Genomic DNA, 21,833 nt, shown 5'->3' on the forward strand with positions numbered 1-21,833 from the left:
GGGCTCTGCAGGACATACAATCTCTGTTCCTACTGCTCAGCTCTGCTGTTGAAGTGTGAAAGAAAAAACATAAATGAATGAGTGAGGCTGTGTCCAAACTTGATTTATGAACACTGAAATTTGAATTGCATGTAATTTTAACATCATGATTTGTTCTTTTAAATTTTTTTCAATCATTTAAAAATGTAAGAAGTCTTCTTAGCTAGAGAGCCACATAAAAACAGGTAATGGATCAGATCCAGCCGGAGGGCCAGGGCTGCCCTGCTCCAGGTGAGCAGAACAGCCGCTCAGGGGCACTTCTTGCTAGGACGGCTGGCCGGAGAGACTTCATAGAGGACAGGCCAGCAGTGCCTGGTCCCTTTGGAATGTGCACGTCAGGGTGCCCACTGGCTTCAGCCCAGTGTCTCTCTTGCCCCTGGACACCTCCTCAAGTCTTTCTTTGCCCCATGCCCAGCCTGAGGACCTGCCAGGAAGGGGAGCTGAGATTGGTGTAGGATGGACGTGGGTCCTTGTTAGGAAGTAGTAGTTTGCAGAAGATGCTGGGCTCAGACCTCCACCCGGGGAGTGTCAAATCTGCAGCCTATGTAACAGCTCTGAGGGAGCATCTGGGAGGCAGGGGAGCTGTGAGGAGACTTCTGCAGGAGCAGAGGACCCGAGAGAGCCATGGCTGGGAACACAGGCTCACGCCACAATGCCCAGACCCACGGAGCACAGTGCAGGGAGCGTCCTGAGCTGGAGGCCCTAGGCTTCCTCTTAGGAGGACTGGCTGCTGGACAGATTCCTGGTAGCTTGGGGGAGAAGCTGAGCTCACCAGCTAGCATCCCTGGGACATGACTTGGGAGCAGGCAGGAAGCCACCGGCCTAAAGGAGGATCTGGAGTGCCATCGGTGTGGCAGGAGGGCAGGAGGCATTGGATAAGATGGGGAGGAAGGCGGGGGAAGGCCCCATGGCTGCAGGGTCTGGGCCCCCAGCCCCCAGCCCAGGTCCAGGGGTCCCCACACCCACTTCCTGAGGCCCTGCAGTCATGCTCCCTGCAGGTTCAGTGCCATCCTTCATCTGCCACCTGGAAGGCTGCGCCCAGGGCTTCGTGTGAAGGACTCGCATGAAGGGTGTAGCTGCAGGTGATGCGCTCTCATGGTGGCGTGAACATGCCACGGTTTATTCATCTCGCCAGTGCTGATGGAAGTCTGCAGAGTTTCCAGTTTGGACTGATCTGAATAGGGCTGTTGTGAGCATTTTTATAATGCTTTTGCGTTACGAAGTGCTCATTTCTGTTGGGTGTTTTCTTTGGCGTGGAGTTGCTGGGTCATAGGGAAGGGTGTGTGTAGCTTTGGTGAATACTGCCAGCTTTTCAAGTGGTTGTGCCAACCTATGAGGAGTTGTTGGTGTAGAAACCGAAGGGGCTGAGATGCACGTCAGGGCCAGCAGGTCAGGACCCATGCCAGGGCCACCCCAGTGATGTTGGTGGGCGCGACCTGAGGGCTCCAAGCTCTTTCACTGGTGTCCCAGAGGACGGGGGCTCCAGCTGACACTTGCTTACACAAGACAGTACTGAATTAGAAGCTACAGCATTTGCTGTAGGATTTGGATTTGCAGGGCCATGAAAGGGGAGTGTGACAAGAAAACACCAGGTTTTGAGCCCAGGAGATGGGAGAGCGGTGTGCTTCGGTGGAACTGTGGACCATGGTACATGCTGACTGAGGAAGGAGCCAGAGGGTGATGTCACGGGAGCACCAGCAGGCTACAGGCTGGGCAGATCCCACGGGCTCAGGGAAGGTGCTATGGTTTGAATGCTTGTCCCTCCAAAACTCCTGTCATGGTATCGGGAGGTGGGACTTTAAGAGACGATTAAGCCTTGAGGGCTCCACCCTCATGGCAGGCTTCCTGCCTTAATAAAAGGGATCTGGGGAGTGGGCTCTCTCTCAGCCCTTCCACCTTCTGCCATGTGAGGACCCAGCCTTCCTCCCCTCCGGAGGACATGCCAAGCAGGGCCCATCTTGGAAGAAGGGAATGGCCTCATCTGGCTCCGAGCCTGCTGGGACCTTGACCTTAGACTCCCCAGCTCCAGACTGCGAGGTCATTCTGTCTTCTGCACATGTTGAAGCTCAGTGCCTGGCTCAGAGTCGGTGCAGACAGAGCAAGTGTCTGATGAATGAAGGAACCTTTCAGTGCTCCCCACCAGGGAGCAGGTGCAGTGGGCCAGCGCACCGCCTCTGGTGGGAAGTGGCCAGATGAAGGCACCACTAAGCGTGTGTCCCCGACTCCCCGCCCCGAGCTGTCTGAGGACCTGGGAGCACAGACACAGTTCACAGAGACACCTGCTTTCCAGGACAACTTCCACAGGCACCACTGGCATCCCTCTTTGTTAATTCAGGCTGCCTGGAGAGAGCAAGGCTTTCTCAGTGTGAGACTAACGTATCTGCTGGAGAGACAGACAGTTTAACAGCTAAGCCTGCCTGTGGACTGGAACCTTCCACTCGGTGCGATGCCAGCAGGTTCTGTGGACCAACACAAGCAATACTGAGGACCCCTGACCATCTAAGTGCCAGTTTCACCCCAGGGCCTGGTCCTGAGTGAGCAGGAGGTGGGGGTATAGACGTGCCCATCGGTGGTTCTCAGCCTGGCTGGATGAAACCACGGACAGGTGCCCTGGCATCTCTGGTCACTCTGGGGCAGCAGAAAGTCCAGTCTAATGCTCCATGGTAACCACCACAGCTCCAGGGCCTTGTCCAGTTTAATATCCACCTCACCCCCAAAATAGGGAGATGTTTCTGGCTTGGAAGAAAGCAATGATGGCCCTGGGGTGTGACCAGCTTCTGTCTTCAGCATGTTAACTTTGTCTCCACCAAATCCTGTCTGTGCCCCCTCCCAGGGGAAAGGATGGATCAGGGTAAGGGGGCCATGAGGTGGACACCCCAGGGCAACTCTTGCCCTGGCTTTAGAACCCATCTCACGATCACTTAAGAAGTGGCGGTACTTAGGCCCAGGTTACAGAGGTGGGTCTTGAGGCCCAGCTGAGCCTGAGACAGAGTCCGACATGAACACACCAAAAGCCCCAGCGCCCCCAGCGGCACACAGGAGAAGTGGGTAATGCACGGAACGGCATTCCTACTGGGACCAGGCTGGTCCTGGGTTAGCTGGGCAGCCCTGGGACGGAGATTCCCACATTTGCACAATAGAAAGAAGCGCTGGGGGTGCTCCCTAAGCATCTGGGATTCTGGACTGGGGCTTTGGGAATGTTCTTGTAACAAGCCCTATTGCAGTTTTTATTGGCAATTTTGGGAAACTACCTTAGGTTTTATCTGCACTTCCATGGGCTGGGTCCTAGGAGTCTATCCTATGTTATTATACTATATTATATTACAATGGGATAAGTGACGTTTGTCCCTCTCAGAGCACTGAATCAGCACATAGATTACTAAGGGTTTGTCCTCTTGGCGATACGGAGTCAGCTCACGTCAGAAGGCTGGCGTCTGCTGTATCTCTCCATTGTAAAGGCCTTTTCCCCCCCACAGCCCATGAGGCAATCTGTGGGGTGATGCTTTGACTACGTGGTGCCCTGTTCCCCCATACGTTGTCTGCTCCTGCATTTGTTTGGCCTCCTTCTGAAGAGGAGCTACCTGCCTTCTTCCCCGCCTCCATTTTATTTCCTTTTAGTACCACTCTGGTTTCATGGATTCTTTTTTTAACATCAGTGTGTTAAAATACATTAATGTCACTAAGGATATCTGTTCACATACCCCAGTGAAGGGAGGGCCCCAATTCCACAACGTCATTCCAGCTGGTGGTCTTTATTCTACTGGGCTTTATAATTACCAACCTCTCAAAAATAATGCATTTGTTATTTCTCTCCCATTTCCTGAAAGCCCGGGTCTGTGTTCCTTTGCAAATATCTAATTGACCAGAACAGATCAGCCAGCAGCGTTGCCAGGATCCCAGAGAGTTTTTCCTCTGCACCTGCAGTGTCACCAGGGGCTGGAGACGCTTCTGAGTCACTCATCCAGCCAATATTTATTGAGCCCTTATGATCGATGACACACTCCAGGTCCTCAAGAAGCTTAAGCGTAGCAGACCAAAAACGTCTGCTTTCCGGTTTCTTGTAACTCTTGCAGCATTTCATGCCACTCACAAGACATCTTTCATCTCTGTTTCTGAGGCAGGGAGCTAGCTGCAGATAGAACCCGAAATACCTGTTTAAAAGAACTTTAAAGGTAACTTATTATCTCCAACAACACAGAATGGCTCACTACAACAGTAACAGATCCTGAACCAACATCCATCATTCTTTAGTAAATGAATTTTTAAAATGATCTCCCAAAAACAGAAGAAAGATCATAGAGAGTCCGGCTAGAACAGGGATTCCTGTCGCCGAGGCAAGCAGGTGCTCTGGCGGCTAGAACAGTCCCTTCTCTTGGAGGGGCAAATCTGCTTTTCAGCTTTATAGAAAAGAAAAGCAGCACCCAGTCTCTTTCCATTTTGCCTGCTCTGAAGCCCTACAGTTTTGCTGTTAAAATGGAAAATAAAGGCCGGATTCCTCACCACGGCGGACCTGGCCCTTTGACCGGGCTCCCACCTTCATCTGAATCCAATTGTTGGTTGTATAGAGGAGGAAAAATCTTTTCCCCTACCCGTGTTAGGTTTTCCAGCCAGGGGCCCTGTACGTTAGACTGACCAAAGGCAGATCAACAAAAAAAAAACCCCAAAACATTCGTTCATTCATTCATTCATTAGCATATGCATTGCACTTACACCTGGGAGGCCCCAGAGACTCAAGGGGTGGTCAGAGCTCTGGGTTGTATGTCATCTTAGGCTAACACAAAGAAAAAAGGGGTTGAGGATCTGGGCAGGGGAGGCAAGTTATGGGGAGGTGTCTAGTCCATTTTGTGTTGCCATAGCAGAATCCCACAGACTCGGTAATTTAAATAGAATAGAATTTTATTTGGGTTCTGAAGGCTTGGAAGTCCAAGAGCATGGCACCAGCATCTGGTGAGGGCCTCTGTGCTATATCATCCCATGGAAGGAAGGCAGAAGGGTAAGAGAGGGTGAGGGAGAGAGAGGGAAAGAGAAAGGGAGAGCGAGAGAGGGCCAAGCTAGTTTTTGTAACAACCCACCTCCTGATAACAACATTAATCCAGTTGTGAGGGTGGAGCCCTCATGGCCTAATCACCTCTTAATGATCCTACCTCTTAGTATGGTCACAATGGCAATTAAATTTCAACATGAATTTTGGAGGGTACATTCACTGTAGCAGAAGGTGACCAGGAAAAGTATGGTAAACAGGGGTTGTTTAGGAAGGTTTGTTATGCAGATTTAAGTCACTGCCTTCTCCATTGGTAAAAGCTGTTACCAGTTCTCCTCTCCCTTATATGGAGGGAAAAACATCTTATGGAAATTTCCTTTATAAGAAATGTGAATTTCCTTTACAAAATGAAAATTTGTGCTCTGTTTTTAGAGCTTTTCCGTCTGGTAGATCTCAATGGCTTTTAGTTCAAATTAATCCACATGCTAAAAAGGGATATTTTCGGGTGGCATAATCTGGTATCCCTCAGTTGCCTCTTCTGTGAACTGTCCAAGTTGGTGCCCACCTCAGGGCCTTTGCACTTGATGTTCCCCGGTTTCCTTCATTTATTCATTCATTCATTTTTTTTGGTCTCAGCTCAAATGTTGTGCTTTTCTTCACAATATTTATAACTATCTAAAAATTATTTATTTGAAAATAACTGAGATAATCCTGGTGTTCATTTAGCCATTCCAGCAATATGAGTGGCTAGGGGGGGAGGTGAGGGGACATAATGGCAAAAAGGCTCCTCCCTGCTTCAATCACACACATAAGGAAGATTCAATATTGTGCCACGTGCTGAGGGGAGGGGATCATGGGAGTTCTCAGGGAGAAGAAATTACATCTGAGTGGGAGAATATTTAAAGGAAAATTTGGTGATGCATGTTAAAGTACAGTGAGGAAAACTTTATTCAGGACCATCTCGGTAGGTATGGGGACTGCTGCAATGAGGTCTTGCAGCGGGGGAGAAAGATCAGGCTCAGCTCTGAATACGGCATGGGCAGTGGGAATTTATAGCCAAGGAGCAGAGCGGGCATCAGTGGATGGAAAATTACTAAGAGGACACATCAGGGGTGCAGGGACCCTGGCTAACCCAACTAAAAGAATCCCTTTTAGTTGGTGGAGGATGAGGAACCCGATCAGATATTGCGGACAAGAGGTTCCTGTTAAACTGACTTAGGGTTCTTGATAAAACTGGATTTTACAAGGAAGTGCACAGACGGACCTAGAAGAAGCTTCCGAAGCCAGACTAAAATTTGGTCAAGCAAAGAATCTTTGCCAGGACCATGGAAAATTTCATAAAGAAAGTGTAGCTATGAAAGATGGAAAGAAGGACTTAAAATTTATTTAACCAGAGTAACAAAGCAAGAACTAAAAGTCAATCCAGTAAGAGAACACGCAGTCCTTAAATCAGCAACCATTAATACAGTCTACAGCCTCTGATTTTCCTTACTAACATTTATTCCAATTATAAAGGAAATATTGTGAAAAAAACAGGAAATACAAAATGTATAAGGAAAATAAAGAAACCCCCTAATAATTCTACCACTCAAAATTGACCAAAATATAACCAGTGCTTATATTTTGGTATAAACTTGTGTTTCCAACACAGCAACCTCTAGCCACAAGTGATTATTTAATTTTAATTTAAATGAGATAAAGTTTAAATCATTATTGTCATTTCTGCATTACATCCGTATTTCTGTCTTTTCATTTATCAGTATTGTATCATCCTTTACACTTTCCTAGCTATTAAAATTGTCATTTCCTTTAGCAACACAATGGTTTATGATACTGACTTTGTGAATGCAGATAAGTTGGGGTGTGTGCAGCAGAGCAGACCTTGGTGGGGTGGGGTGGGGGTGAATGTTGAGGGTTTCCCTTATTAGCTACGTGAGTTTAGGGAGATGTTTTAACTTCTCTGTGGCTCACCTTCTGCGTGGTAAAGTGAGGGTAATAGAGGCTATTGTGGGGACTGAGTTAATCAGGAATAGCACACAGTCACGATCGACAGGTGTGCCGCACAGCTGGGTGAACGAACCTTTATAAGGTTTTAATTCTAACCTGTATCACAGCAGAACACATCTTTGCACAGCTCGTTTTTTGCCTTTTGAAGCTTTCCCTGAAATCTGTTCCTCAGAGTGGTACAAGTGGTCCTAGGGCACAGTCATTTTTATGACTTCTCCTGATTTGCCAGATCACTCTCAGATTATGTCAGTCTACAGAGCTTCCAACCAAGCCTGGCCCCCACAGCACTGCTAGCAGTGCCTGCAATTCCATCTTGCTGGCTCCAGAATCTCTAGGATATAGTGCAGGAGTGAATCCCAGAGCCAGAGCTGGGTGGGCCGTGGGGGAATTCCAGATTTATTGTACCCTGAGAAGTTTGCAGCTGGAAGGGCCTCCAGGTAAGAAGATAACTTTGAAAGCATCACACCAGGAAAACTACTGCACCTGGACTTCTATGACTTCTCCTGTGGGCAACCTTCGCAGCCTCTTCAGCCCAAGACCACCAGGAGCAAACCACGGTCCCACAAATGGGTTACTGATCCATTGCAATGAGGGGACCGTCCCAAGGTCAAAGGAAAAGACAGATTCTTACGGGGTTGGGGAGGATGAAGTTTAGGTGAACTTCACACGAAGCAGGGGTCCCTCAGGCTCAGAGCCAAGTAGGACTGTGTGCAAGGGGTCAGCAAGGCTGGTCTGCAGAGTGGACCCCGCCCAGTTTGCTGGGGGACCACGGTGTTGAGCAAATGTGAGAGGCTGTGTCTGTCCAGACACCCCCTATCTGGAGCTCCAGTTTGGGCTGGGATGCGGAGGCTGAGTCTGTCAGAGTGACCAAGCTCCTCCGGCCAGAGGGGGATGTTTCCTAATTCCTGCTGTAATTTCAAAGGGCGAAGTGTCTGCTGGTGTGTGATTTAGCTTCTCAGAGAGTGAGGGGTCGTGATGACACTAGACTGGGGCTGTGTCACGCCCTTGGGGAAAATAGTGTCTCTGTTTCACTCGCAGCTAGTTTTCCCCGCGCCTGTGACCCGGGTCTGAGGATTGGCAGGCAGATTGGCACTTTCTCAGCGGAAACTAACTTTTACTCTTTTAGCTGGTATTTTCAAAGCCAGCCGCCCCCAACTCAGGAGACTGTGCCTAGCAGGCGTTGGTGACTTGCCAACGAGGGGGCAAATCCCAGCTCCCGGGTGGCGTGGGCAGGTCACCTGGACACTGCAGCTCCCACGGACACCTGCGGCCCCACTTAGGAAACGGGACGCCCCGCCCCCAAGCGAGCCCCGCCCCGCGCAGGCCCCGTCCCCGGCGCAGCGCGCATGCGCGGCCCGTGGCAGCCGGCCCACGCCGCAGTCCCGGGCGCCAGAGCCGCCGCAGCATCCGCGGCGTTCGCGCGTCCCGGCCGCTGTCCTCCACCACCTCCGCTACTTCGGCAGGCACGATGGCGAAGCCGCTGACGGACAGCGAGAAGCGGAAGCAGATCAGCGTGCGGGGGATCGCGGGGCTGGGCGACGTGGCCGAAGTGCGGAAGAGCTTCAACCGGCACCTGCACTTCACGCTTGTCAAGGACCGCAACGTGGCCACGCCCCGCGACTACTTCTTCGCGCTGGCGCACACGGTGCGCGACCACCTGGTGGGCCGCTGGATCCGCACGCAACAGCACTACTACGAGCGCGACCCCAAGGTGAGGCGGCCGCCCCGCCCCCGCCCCGGGTGTTTTTGAGCCACAGGCCCCTGAGACCTGGCGCGAGGCGATGCGCCCGTGGCGGGTGCTGAGCAGCTTCGGCTGTCGCCTGGCACCCGTGGCAGGTTAGGGGCCGGGCCCACTATGCGCAGGGCAGACTGCAGGACCCTCGTGAGGAGACCGCGCCTGGCGAGCGTCCGCAGATCCTGAGCCTGGGAATCCGGCCGAGTGTTCCGGCGACTTTCCAGCCGTGCACTTCCGTGATAGCTGCAGGCGGTGCTCCCTCCACTACCCTGTCCTAGCCTTTTGTTTTCCTGCAAATGCGTGTGGGAGAGCAGGGGACTGGAAGCAGGCGTGGGCAGTTCTATGGGTTGGAAGGGGGTGAGTTCAATAATCTGCAGGGAATTGAGTAGCTTTTTTGGGTCTAGGCTGAGTAGAAGAAAATCATTAAAGATGCCTGCTTAAACCCCAAGGGGTCCGAAGGTCAGAGATGGCTCTCCCTCTCCATCTCTTCAGAAGGCTCTGGCTTTGAGATTCCCACGCCTTCCTTGAAGAAATTTACTTAAAGTTTATGGAGATTGTTTTAATAAAAATTGCCACTTCTTTTTATATTTAGCAAAAATTTGTTTGCAATAGAAAAATACATTAAGGAAAATTCACTGATAATCCGCAATTACTCTTAACCATGTTAAAATATAGGTGTATGTCCTTCCTGATCTTTTTGTATTCCTAAATATGTATGCACACTTAAAAAAAAGAATACTTATTGCACATACAATTTTATAGCTTTTCCATTTCATTCATAAACATTTGTAACTTTTTTGCTCATAAACAACTTTACAAAGTCAATAAATATGGGTGGTAGATTGCAGACTTGGATAGCCCCCTGTTGCCAGTTTTATTTTGCTCTAGACAACGGAGAATTTGTCTTTCTCCTATACTAAGGTAGAATGAAACTGGTGAGGAAAGAACACACTTGCAGGCCTGAAGCCAGTTTGCAAACATTTCGTTTGCACTGTACACCTGGGCACTGGGCAGTTCATTTTTATTTTTGGAGATAGACTCTCACTCTGTCTCCCCAGCTAGAGTGCAGTGGCCGTCATAGCTCACTGCAACCTCAAACTCTTGGGATCTAGCGATCCTCCTGCCACAGCCTCCCCAGTAGCTGGGACTATAGGCAAGCGCCATTGCACCCAGCCAGTTTTTTCTATTTTTAGTAGAGATGGGTCTCGCTCTTGCCCAGGTTGATCTCCAACTTCTGAGCTCAAGCAAACTCCTGAGCTCAAGCAACTCTTCTGCCTCGGTGTCCCAGAGTGCTAGGATTGCAGGCATGAGCCACCATGCCCAGGCTTGGGCAGTTGCTTTGTTGATATTTTAAAATATTTTTGTAGAGCATTAAGATATACTTAATATAGTGATTGCTAAGAGTGAGATTGATTCCTTTTCCAAACTAATTTCAGGATACTCTTTTTTCTGAAATAGAAATGGTAAACAGGGCAGATTTGTTAGAATACCATGGGAGCCTCTTCATATTTAGTATGCAAAACAACGTAGAAAGAAATGGCACCAAATGGCCAAAACAGGTTATAAGAAGGGCTTGGGATGACTCTGCCAGGGAAACCGGCCAAGGAGCAGTGGCTCCCCCAGAATTCCCTGCTATTGGAAGAGGTCCGATGCACAGCGTCATTTTTATCATCCAGCTGAGGATGACAAGTGTGCAGCTTTGCACATTCAAGGGCACCTCCCTGGAGCTAAACCGGGACACAGCTCGACACCTTAGGGCTCCCGTTAGAGTATTTGTATATAATTAGATTCTGGAGAGGCCAGTGATGTGCTCAGGACTCACGGAAATGACCTTCATGAACAGAATTAGTTCCTTTAACAAAACAGGTTTTCTGATCCTCTGAGAGAGGTCTGTTTTATTGTCCACTGTGGTGGCTCCAGGTGGAAACCTTTCTCTTAAAGAAACCACACAACCTATAATGGAAGGCTTTTTGCCTATTCTGGATAAGAAGGCCTTGTAAAAGTGGAAAATTGGAATTTAAGTGCTTTTTTGGCTAATTCATGATGAAAATAAGCTTTCTCTGGAAAAGTGACGTGTTTGCTGGAAATGGACCAGAAACCAGCCCGCCAGAGCCACTGAGGGGAGGTGGCCTCTCAGTAAACCTCAGCCCTGGAAATGGCCTCAGGGATGTGCACCAGCACCCTGCAGACTGTGGTAGTGTGACACTCAATAGCTGTAAATAAAATAGAATGCTTTTATTATTTTTGTCCTTTTAAAAATTATATAAGACCTTGTAAGTACTGGAGGAAAAATTAGAGAACAGAAGCCAGAAGGAAAAAATTAGCTGTTATCTCACCCGCTAGTAATAACATTGTAAATGCTATAAATATTTCGTGTTCTACATCTTTTTTTTCTGTACTGATAGAAACACTTGTTTTTATTACATAAAATCGTCTCTTGCTGAACCTATTGTTTCGTAACTCCTAGTGCTTTGTTTTTGGTAAACAGCAGAAACAATAGAAACTTGGAGTGCTCAGAGGAAGGTTTTTCAAGCAACCTGCCTGGCAAATCAACAAGTCAAAAAATCTGGCTAAAATTGAGGGGTTTGTGCTTGGCAAGAGGCAGTGCTCGGTTTTAAAGGTGCCTTATGGGTTCATGAAACAAACAAGCCCTGGCGAGGGGGAGAGTAAAGTCGCCTGAGAACTACAGAGCCTGCGACTGTGCTGGTTGGGGAGAGGGTTGCATGTGAGGGTGGATTTCTCTTAGGCCTGGCTTTACTGTTGAGTCTGTGCCGCTGTGGGCTTGGGTGGGTTTCTTTTTTCTTTTTTTTTTTGGAGACAGAGTCTTGCTCTGTAGCCTGGGCTAGAGTGCCGTGGCATTAGCCTAGCTCACAGCAACCTCAAACTCCTGGGCTTAAGCAATCCTCTGCCTCAGCCTCCCCAGTAGCTGGGACTACAGACACGCACCACTGTGCCCGGCTAATTTTTTCTATATATTTTTAGTTGTCCAGCTAATTTCTTTCTATTTTTAGTAGAGATGGGGGTCTTGCTCTTGCTCAGGCTGGTCTCGAACTCCTGACCTCGAGGGATCCTCCGGCCTCGGCCTCCCAGAGTACTAGGATTACAGGCGTGAGCCACCGCACCCAACCGGGTGGATTTCTTAACCTTTCGTGGCCTCAGTTTTTTCATCTTTAAAATGAGGGGAGTTGAATTAGTAATCTATTTCTGAGGTCCCTTGCCATTCTAAAATGTTAGGGTTTTGTATTTGCTTATAAAATGTTTCCATTTTATATTGACATTGTAAGATGTAGCACAAAAGTTTCAAATTAGTAGAAGGCCTCAGAGAGAGTTGAGGTGGGACAGTGAGGTCAGGAGCACAGGTTAAATTCAGGTGGAAGGTCAGGACACAAATGGCAGACTAAAGTCCTGGCAGACTGAAGTCCTGACAGCCAAAGTAGGTCATGCCCAGTTATGGGAGTCAGAGGGTCCCTGCTATAATGTCCAGAATGGGCAAGTGCATGATTTATTCTGTGGGTCTTCTAAAGCAGTTGTACAATGTAGGGGACAGTTGTCCCGTTACGTGCTGCAGTGGATGGAATAATCAGTTTTCTGTGGCTTGTTCCCGTAAGCTCTTCGCAGGACTGCAGTGATAGATTAAAGAAAAGCAGCTCTACCATGGAGCCCAGACTGCTGTCCTAAATATTCCTAATACGATAATCACAGTGAATACAATTAATCTTTTGGTTTGGCTGGATCCAAGAGTTGAAGGAAGATGATTTGCAGCTGTATTGTGTAGCCACGGCTGCCCATGATCCCCACTTCTGGGGTTCTGTTTCGATTAGTGGTAGAACCAGCCGATGGTATCTTGTTAGCACTCCCGGTTGCCCACTTGTATACATGAAGTTGACCTTGCATCCCTGGGCGGGCTCCCCGACAGCAGATAGCTCAAAGTTAGTTCCCTGGCCAGAAGTGGATGACGGGCAGCTGTTTTGTGTTGCCAATTACCCTGGCAGCTAGCTGCCTGAAGGCAGGGTTAAGCCATCATTTTATCAGTTTGAGAAGCCTACCAGTGTGTGTGCCATTAGTCTCCATAGAAGACAGTCTGGCCTCTGCTCTTACAGGCTGTGGTGGCTAATTTTATGTGCCAACTTGGCCAGGCCACGGTGCCCACGTAGTAGCATTGTTCTGCATGTGAATAGACCTCTGTGTAGGTTTTTCCCCCCACACCAATCAGTTCTCCAGTTTTCAGTGGACACTGACTGGGTGTCCTACAACTCAGTTCAATTCTGACAGTGTCTACATGGAGTTAGCCTCGGGTCCCAGAGGTCAAGGGCACAGTCCCACAAGGCTGCCCCACCTCAGGGGACAGTCGTGTGTCAGGGCCTCTCTTCTGACTTATGCCCAGATTTGATGATTTGCTAGAATGGCTCACAAAGCTCAGGGGAGCACTGAACTTGCATCTACCAGTTCATGGTAAAGGATACAGCCCAGGAACAGCCAGGTGAGGACGTGTGTAGGACAAGGTATGGAGGGTGCTGGGGCTTCCTTGCTCTCCGTGGGCGCCACACTCCTGGCTCCTCCACGTGTTCACTGACCCGGAAGGAAGCCACTTCGGACGCCTTCTGTTGGGGATTTTATGGAGGTTTCACTACCTAGGCACGATTGATTAAATCATTGGCCATTGGTGGTTAACTCGACCTCCAGCTTCCTCTTCCTGCCCTGGAGGTGGGGGCGCTGGTGGGAGGGGTGGGCCTGAGAGTTCCAAGCTTCTGGTCACAAGGTTGGTTCCCCTGGCAACCAGCCACCATTCTTAGGGGCTTTCCAAAGTCATTCATTAACATATATCTGGTATGATTGAAAGGGGCTTGTTATAAATAACAAAAGGCATTCTTGCCATCTTCATTCCTCTTATCACATAGGAAATTACAAGGGTTTTAGGAGCTCTGGATGGAAAGAGCAAATATGAATGTCTTATTGTATCACAATATTACCGCCTCCAATCAGTTGAGAGTCTTACAGAACAAATCTGCAGCCAGCTGCCTGCGGGCTGGAACCGCCACTGGCCTGGGTCTCCAGCAGGCCCGCCCGCCCTGCAGGTTGTGGACTTGCACCTCCACAGTTGTGAGCCAACTTCTTAAGACCCTCTCTATACACATACCTTACAGTTGGTTCTGTTTCTCTGGACAACCGTAACTAGTCCACAGGCGCGTGGGTGGCTGCAAGGACCATTTGTGTCTATGAAGTTTCGTAACTGACTTCACTTCTACATCTCAGCCATACTTAAGTGATTTTTTAAACTTTATTTTACGTGACTTCAGACTCTTAAAAAGTTTGCAAGAATAATGCAAAGAATTTTCATATACCTTTCACCTAGATTCCCCAGATGTTAAACATTTTTTTTTTTTTTTTTTGAGACAGAGTCTCACTGTGTTGCCCAGGCTAGAGTGCCGTGGCATCATCCTAGCTCACAGCAACCTCAAACTCCTGGGCTCAAGCAATCCTCCTGCCTCAGCCTCCCAAGTAGCTGGGACTACAGGCATGCGCCACGATGCCCGGTTAATTTTTTCTATGTATTTTTAGTTGTCCATTTAATTTCTTTCTATTTTTAGTAGAGACGGGGTCTCGCTCTTGCTCAGGCTGGTTTCGAACTCCTGAGCTCAAACAATCCGCCCGCCTCAGCCTCCCAGAGAGCTAGGATTACAGGCGTGAGCCACCGCACCTGGCCTAAACATTTTAACACATTCGTTAGGTCATTTTGTCTTTACATTTTTTCCTCTGAACCATTTGAAAATAAGTTGCAGCCTTGTTGCCCCTTCATCCCTAAAAGCTTCAGTGTGTACTTTGGAAGAGCAGGGAAATCCTGTTACACAAGCGCAGCACGGTTAAACCCTGGACATTCACATTTGCATGGCACTGTTGTCTGCAGTCTTGTTCAGCTTCACCAGCTGTCCCGCTGCTGAGAAGCACAAATGAGATGCAGTTATACAATTACAAATCATACAAATAATGGAGCCAGGCGTGGAGGCACACACTTGTTAGTCCCAGCTCCTCAGGAGGCTGAGGCAGGAAGATGACTTGAGCTCAGGAGTTCGAGTCCAGGTTGGGCAACATGGTGAGACCCCATCTCTAATAAAAACAAAATATAAATCAGAAAATTGAGAGAACTCTGTAAGTGTCATACCTGTAATTTTTTTTCATTAAACAAAGCAAGGCTGTAAGCCATTGAGAAACCCACAACATTCTAAGACACGAAGCAGATAAACACCAGGACATGGGAGCTGGCATTTTCTCTACGTGTATAGAATAGGGTTCTCAGGAAATGGTGAAGGGAAGATGGACACAGAAATTTAGAAAGGACATTGGACAACAGAAGAGTTTGGTTAACAATGTCTTCAGTGGGATCTTGTAGAGTAGGGATGACATGGGTGTAGCTGAGTGGCTTTTCTTAGGCTTCAAGCAGTTTAAAATGAAAGATGCAAATAGTCTGTTTAAAAACAATACTGGTACCTCACTGGTTATAAATAGTTTGACATGGTCCAGATCACTTCATGTGAGTCGATTGGGCCCTGGCTTGTCTGTCGGTGATAAGGAGAAGGTTCTGTTATTGCCTGGCTCTCTCTGGGTCGAGAGTGAGTAGAGTTTACATGGAGCTTGTGTATAAAAATACAGTGGATTTTTATGTTAATGTAATTAATTATGAATAATTATTTAATTATAAATAATATAATTGATTTTATATTAATCTTGTATCCTGCTACCTTGCTGAACTCATTTACTCTAAAAGCCTAGATTTGTGATGGTTTGTCGATCTCTCCTTGTCTTTTATGACCTTTATAATTTTGATGATACTTTATAAATCTGATGAATACTGGTCAGGCATTTTATAGAAAATCTCTCAGTTTGGTTCTGCCTGCTGTTTTCTCATGATTAGACTGCGGTTACCGGTTTGGGGGAAGGACACACAGAGGGAAAGTGCCGTTCTCATCTCAGCATATCAGGTGCCAGTCGGCGTGGCCAGCTTCCTGCCCTGTGGAGTTCTGCTGTTCCTTTCTCTTCCCTGTTAACAAGGAGTCACCAAGGCCGGCCCCGCCAAAGGGGCAGGGAATTAAGCACCACCTCCTGGTGTGAAGAATGTCTGAGAAAGTTTAGAATTTGTTACAACCACCACAGCAGTTAATAAATATTTAGGGGGAGATCCCTGGAGGGTGTGCAGTACCTGTTAGTCCTCGAGGCTGTGCCCATTGATCTTAGCATTCGGCGGTGCCTCCTGCCTCCGCCGCTGTGACTGCGCTGTTGTCATGGTGGTTTTCTGTTTTCGCGTTCCTTGTACATTTATCAGTTGGAATTCTTCTGCAGGGAAGGTTTGTCCCTCCTTCCCTGTTTATTTTTTTCAGGCCTTACTTCTGATGGCACAGTAGGAGTCAGGCTAAGAGCACGAGCTCTGAGCCCTGGGGATTGTGGGGAGTATGTGGTACCCCGTTGAGGAGCTCTTAGAACCCCGCTGGGTGCCCAGGAGGCGCTGTATGTGGTGGCTGTCCTTGTTACAGCACCTCATTTCCACAGAGCTTGCAACCCCCAAAGCCAGCCAACAGGCAGCAGGCAAAAACAGCCTCTGCCTGCTGGATGTGGGCGTGTCCCTCCATTCACCCAGCCCCTGTCCACTGTGCCACAGCTGTGCTAAGGGCTTTACATTTAACACTTGAAAATATTTCCAGCCGTATAGGGTTGTTTTATGCGTGTTAGAGATACGCAGACGTAACTTGCCTGAGGGCACATGGCCGGTAAGAGGCCAAGCTGAGCTCAGACCTGGATCCATCCAGTTCTGGGAGCCTTGTTCCCAACCACTGCAGTGACCTGCGCCCCACACGTCAGGGAAGGTTAGTTTCTACTCACCTGGGGACTGAGGAAGGTCGAGGAAGAGAGTGCTGTGCTTTAGGAGGGGGTCCCCTGGGTGGGCTGCCGTGGGAAGCTCTGGTCAGTGACACTGGCTGGAATGAGCGTGCCCAGTTTTTGCACATATGGTCACCGTAAGTGAAAGTCCTAAGTGGGTGCTTTGTGACTCCCCTCGTCACCGTAATCTTCCTGATGTGTGGGGATGGAATGAGAAATCTGAGATTCTTTCTTTTGCTTCCTCAGCGAATTTATTACCTTTCCCTGGAATTCTACATGGGTCGCACGCTGCAGAACACCATGGTGAACCTGGGGCTTCAGAACGCTTGTGACGAAGCTATTTATCAGGTACGGGGTCCTCGGGCCGGGCTGCTGGGTGGCCTCTTGGGCACATTGAAGTTTTAATTCTGTGCATTCTGTCCCAGAAGTAAGCACTGCTGTGAAAACCAGTAGCCGTCGGGGAACGGGACTGCATTGTGGCCTGCTCTCCCCTCTTAGAAGAGAGTTGGGTGGTAGGGGCTGCTCTTTCTCGAGGGAGAGAGTAGGAATGAGTAAGGATAATACATGGAGTACAGCGCTGGGTTGAATGTGATGCTCAGGTTTGGAGGTTTCTAGAAGCCCTTTCCTCCCCACCCCCACCCCTGTCTCAGGGGCAGATTTAGAACACTAAACCACAAAAGTGGTTTTGTTTTTGTTTTTTTTTTTTTTTTTGAGACAGAGTCTCACTGTGTTGCCCTGGCTAGAGTGCCGTGGCGTCAGCCTAGCTCACAGCAACCTCAAACTCCTGGGCTCAAGCGATCCTTCTGCCTCAGCCTCCCAAGTAGCTGGGACTACAGGCATGTGCCACCATGCCCAGCTAATTTTTTCTATATATTTTTAGTTGTCCGATTAATTTCTTTCTATTTTTAGTAGAGACGGGGTCTCGCTCTTGCTCAGGCTGGTCTCGAACTCCTGAGCTCAAACAATCCGCCTGCCTCGGCCTCCCAGAGTGCTAGGATTACAGGCATGAGCCACCGCACCCAGCCACAAAAGTGGTTCTTATTATCCCATTTCTACTTATTAAATACTTTTTCAGGCTGGCAGCCCACCTCCAGTTTCTCTCGCCCAACCCCTAAGATAACCTCCTGAGCTCATCCTACCACAGAATTGCACTAATCAGAATAAAAACTGCTTTTCCTTAGGAGTCTTCACTAAGTGTTCACTTTTAACTTAATCCTTTCACAGTCCTTTGTAGTTTGAGAGCAGAGCTGTGGCTGCCTGAAGCTCTGTCTTCCTATCTGTCTCTGTCTCCTCCCCGAGGGTGTAGCCCTGAAGCCCCTTCCCCTTCTGCACTCACAGGAGGGTCTTCCCAGAGCTGTCCTTTCCACTGCCTTTGTTTTGTTGGGTTTGGGTTTTGTTGGGGGTAAGTCCAGTGAGGCTTGAGGCAGCTCAGCATCACTGGGGGCTCCTGTCTCCCCCTGAAGGACACCATGAAGAGCAGCGTCTGGAGCACAGAATTCGAGTGATACAACCACATGGAACAAAAATGCCACTCTCCCAAATAGAAATCTCATGCTCAAATTACCTACCAAGATAGAGGTAACCCTAGCAGGCAATAGTCATTTATGTCCTGTCCACTGTATACTAACATTAAGATGTGTCTATATGGAGTACAGAATGTACAAAATCTTCTGTGGATTTTATAGTTGTATAACACACATACATTTTTGAAACATTTTTTCTTTATACAGTTCTTACATAGAGTAAAGATTTTGGGGGATGTCTATACCATAAATATGCAATATGTTTATAATTTTTATTGTATAAATAATGTGTTAATTATAGAAACTTAGAAAATACAGGTAAGAATGTATCCTTTTAAACTTTGTACATTTTTTTCTTTTTTTTAATTTATTTTCTTTTTTCAGGGGGACTACTACAATGGGATTTTGTAGTAGGGGAGAAAGATTGGGCTCAACTCCTCATTTTTTTCTTAAAAAGTGATATTTCACTTGCAGTTTAGCTTTTTTTTTTTGAGACAATGTCTTGCTTTGTCCTTTGGATAAAGTGCAGTGGCATCATCACGGCTCACTGCAACCTCAAACACCTGGGCTCAAGTGATCTTCCTGCCTCAGCTTCCCAAGTAGCTGGGACTACAGGTGCACCCCACCACGCCTGCTAATTCTTCCATTTTTAATAGAACTGGGGTCTCAGTCTTGTTCAGGCTGGTCTCCAACTCCTGGCCTCAAACGATCCTCCCACCTTGGCCTCCCGAAGTGCTTGGATTACAGGTGTGATCCACTGCACCTGGCCACAGTTTAGCTTATTAGTCTTGTGTTTGAAAGGTTTGCATGATGACTGAAACTTCAGTGTCTCTAGGTCCATGTTTGCTGGGCCATCCTAGAAGTAAGATGCTGTTCCAGATGTTTCGGGTGGGAAGAAAACGGTGAGGCAGGGCTTGAGCAGGCCTCCACCCTGGCCCTCATTTAAAATGTAACACCAAAAAGAAAACGTGGTACAAATGCATTGTACAATGCTAGAAAGTTGTTCAGAGAAGCAGTTTACACTAAAAACTAGTGCTTCAAAAGAAGCAGCTCTGTTCTGACTTACCTGTCAAGGACACATTACAAACTGTCTTCATTATAGAAAATGTTAAGTATATACAAAGCTTGAGGAATTGTTACAATGAACCTCTGCCACGTACCCATCCCCTGGCTTCCCCAGTCATCAGCTCCAAATCATGGCCGGTGTGTTTCATTCGTACCCCACCCAGACTGTTGAAGCCAACCTTAAGTAACATAATATTTCAGTCGTAAATATTTCAATAGGTATCTCTAAGAGATAGGGACTCTTAAAAATAGTTACATCATTATTCCCAAAATATTGACGGTAATTCTTTAATATCAGTTTTTTAGACAGCATAAAAATTCCTCTGATTGCCTTATAGTTTTTTTTTAAACCATATGTTCAGAAACTAAGTTGTATTTGGTTGATATGTCTTTTGAAACTCTCTTCATCTATAAATATCTCCTTTTTAAATTTTTTCTGCCTTGCAGTGTATTTGTTGCAATTGGATGTGTCCTGTGGAGTTTCCGCAGTCTGCATGTCACTGATTGTGTCCCCATCTTGTGTTTAACCTACTGCTTTGCCCCAAGGATGTCTGCTTTCTCCACTTTTCAGTATTGTACTGGAGGTTCCAACCAGGGTATTTGGGCAAGAAAATGAAACAAAAGGCATCCAGATTGGAAAGGAAGAAGTAAAACTATATTTGCAGAACACATGATCTAGAAAACCCTAAGAAATCTACTAAAAGAATGCTAGATATAATGAAGGAGAATTCAGCAAGGTTGCAGGATATAGGACTAATCCACAAAAGTCAACTGTATTTTTATACACCTGCAATGAACACTCCAAAATGAAGTTAAAAAACAATTTCACTTACAGTGGCATCAAAAAGAGCAAAATACTTAGGTGTAATTTAACAACAAAAAATGCAAAACCTGTATTCTGAAAGCAGACATACTTGAAAGAAATTAAGGAAGACCTAGAAATGGAGGCATCCCGTGTGAACGGCATGGTAGACTTAGTAACATGGTAGACATGTTACTAAGACGGGTACTCCCATGATTGAAATGCAGACTCAGTGCAGTCCCCATCAGAATTCCACTCGGCTTCTTTGCGGAGATTGACAAACTCATCCTAAAATCCAGATGGAAATGCAAGGACCCCCGGAGTACTCAAAATGACGTCGAAAAAGAGCAAAGTTGGAGGCTCACACTTCCCAGTTTCAAAACTTAACTACAAAGCAACAGACATCAAGGCTGTGTGGTACTGGCACAAGGATAGATATACAGACCAATGGAATAGAACTGAGACTCCAGAAATAAATCCTCACATTTATGGTCAATTGGTTTTTTCCCCAATTTAAAAAGATCATGGTAAAATGCACATACCATAAAAAAATTACCAACTTAACTTTTTTTTTTTTTGAGACAGAGTAAGCTCTGTTGCCCTGACTAGAGTGCCATGGTGTCAGCCTAGCTCACAGCAACCTCAAACTCCTGGGCTCAAGCGATCCTCCTGCCTGAGCCTCCCCAGTAGCTGGGACTACAGGCGTGCACCACCATGCCTGGCTAATTTTTTCTATATATATATTTTTAGTTGTCCAGATAATTTCTTTCTATTTTTAGTAGAGACGGGGTCTCACTCTTGCTCAAGCTGGTCTTGAACTCCTGACCTTGAGCGATCCACCTACCTTGGCCTCCCAGAATGCTAGGATTACAGGCGTGAGCCACTGCGCCCAGCCCCAACTTAACTATTTTTAAGTGTATAGTTTAGTAGCATTAAGTATGATACACTTACATTGTTCTGCAACCATCACCACCATCCATCTCTAGAACTGGTATCTGTCCCAACTAAAACTCTGTCCCCATTAAATAGTAACTCTGCATTCCCCCTCCCCACCCTGGACAGCCACCATCCTACTTTCTGTCTCTATGACTTGGCTAGTCCAGGTACCTCCTACGAGTGGAGTCATGCACATGCAGTATTTGTCCTCTTGTGACTGGGTTATTTCACTTAGCAAAATGTCTTGAGGATTCATCCACATTGTAGCATATGTGAGTACTTCATTCCTGTTTTTTGAGACAGGGTCTCACTATGTTGTCCAGGCTGGCCTCAAACTCAGGCTCAAGCGATTCTCCCACCTCCGTATCCCGAGTAGCTGGGATTACAGGTGTGCACCACCGCACCCGGCTTCATTGCTGTTTAAGGCATAATGATATTCCATTGTACGTATACCATTTTTACTTGTCTATTTACCTGTCGGTGGACACTTGGGTTGCTTCTACCTTTTGGCTGTTAGGAATAATGCTGATGTGAACGTGGGTGTACAAATGTCTCTTCAGTACCTTACTTTCAGTACTTTTGAGTATATACCTAGAAGCGGGTTGCTGGATCATATAGTAATTCTATTTTTAATTTTTTGAGGAATCAACACACTGTTTTCTACAGCAGGTACCATTTTACATTCCTACCAGGAGTGTACAAGAGTCCCAGTTTCTCTGCATCCTCACCAACAATTATTTTCTATTTTTTGATGGTAGCCATTCTAATGGGTTTGATGTGATATCTCACTGTGGTCTTGATTTGCATTTCCCTGTTAACTAATGATATTGAGCATGTTTCATGTGCTTGTTGGCCACTTGTGTGTCTTCTTTGGAG

General features: G+C 47.3%; 1 protein-coding gene across 1 annotated transcript in view; it reads left to right on the plus strand.

Annotated features, from left to right (window-relative positions):
- Positions 1-8,391: 8,391 nt before the first annotated feature.
- Positions 8,392-21,833, plus strand: part of PYGB (phosphorylase, glycogen; brain) — a 43,703-nt gene continuing 30,261 nt past the window's right edge. Inside the window, exons 1-2 of the mRNA XM_012655045.1 lie at positions 8,392-8,738; positions 16,878-16,979. Of these exons, the coding sequence (XP_012510499.1) occupies positions 8,496-8,738; positions 16,878-16,979 (345 nt within the window). The 5' untranslated portion in view covers positions 8,392-8,495. The remainder of the gene's footprint in view (positions 8,739-16,877; positions 16,980-21,833) is intronic.

The sequence above is a fragment of the Propithecus coquereli genome, unplaced genomic scaffold (genome assembly GCF_000956105.1).
Source record: "Propithecus coquereli isolate 6110/MARCELLA unplaced genomic scaffold, Pcoq_1.0 Scaffold459, whole genome shotgun sequence".
Taxonomy (NCBI): Eukaryota; Metazoa; Chordata; class Mammalia; order Primates; family Indriidae; genus Propithecus; species Propithecus coquereli.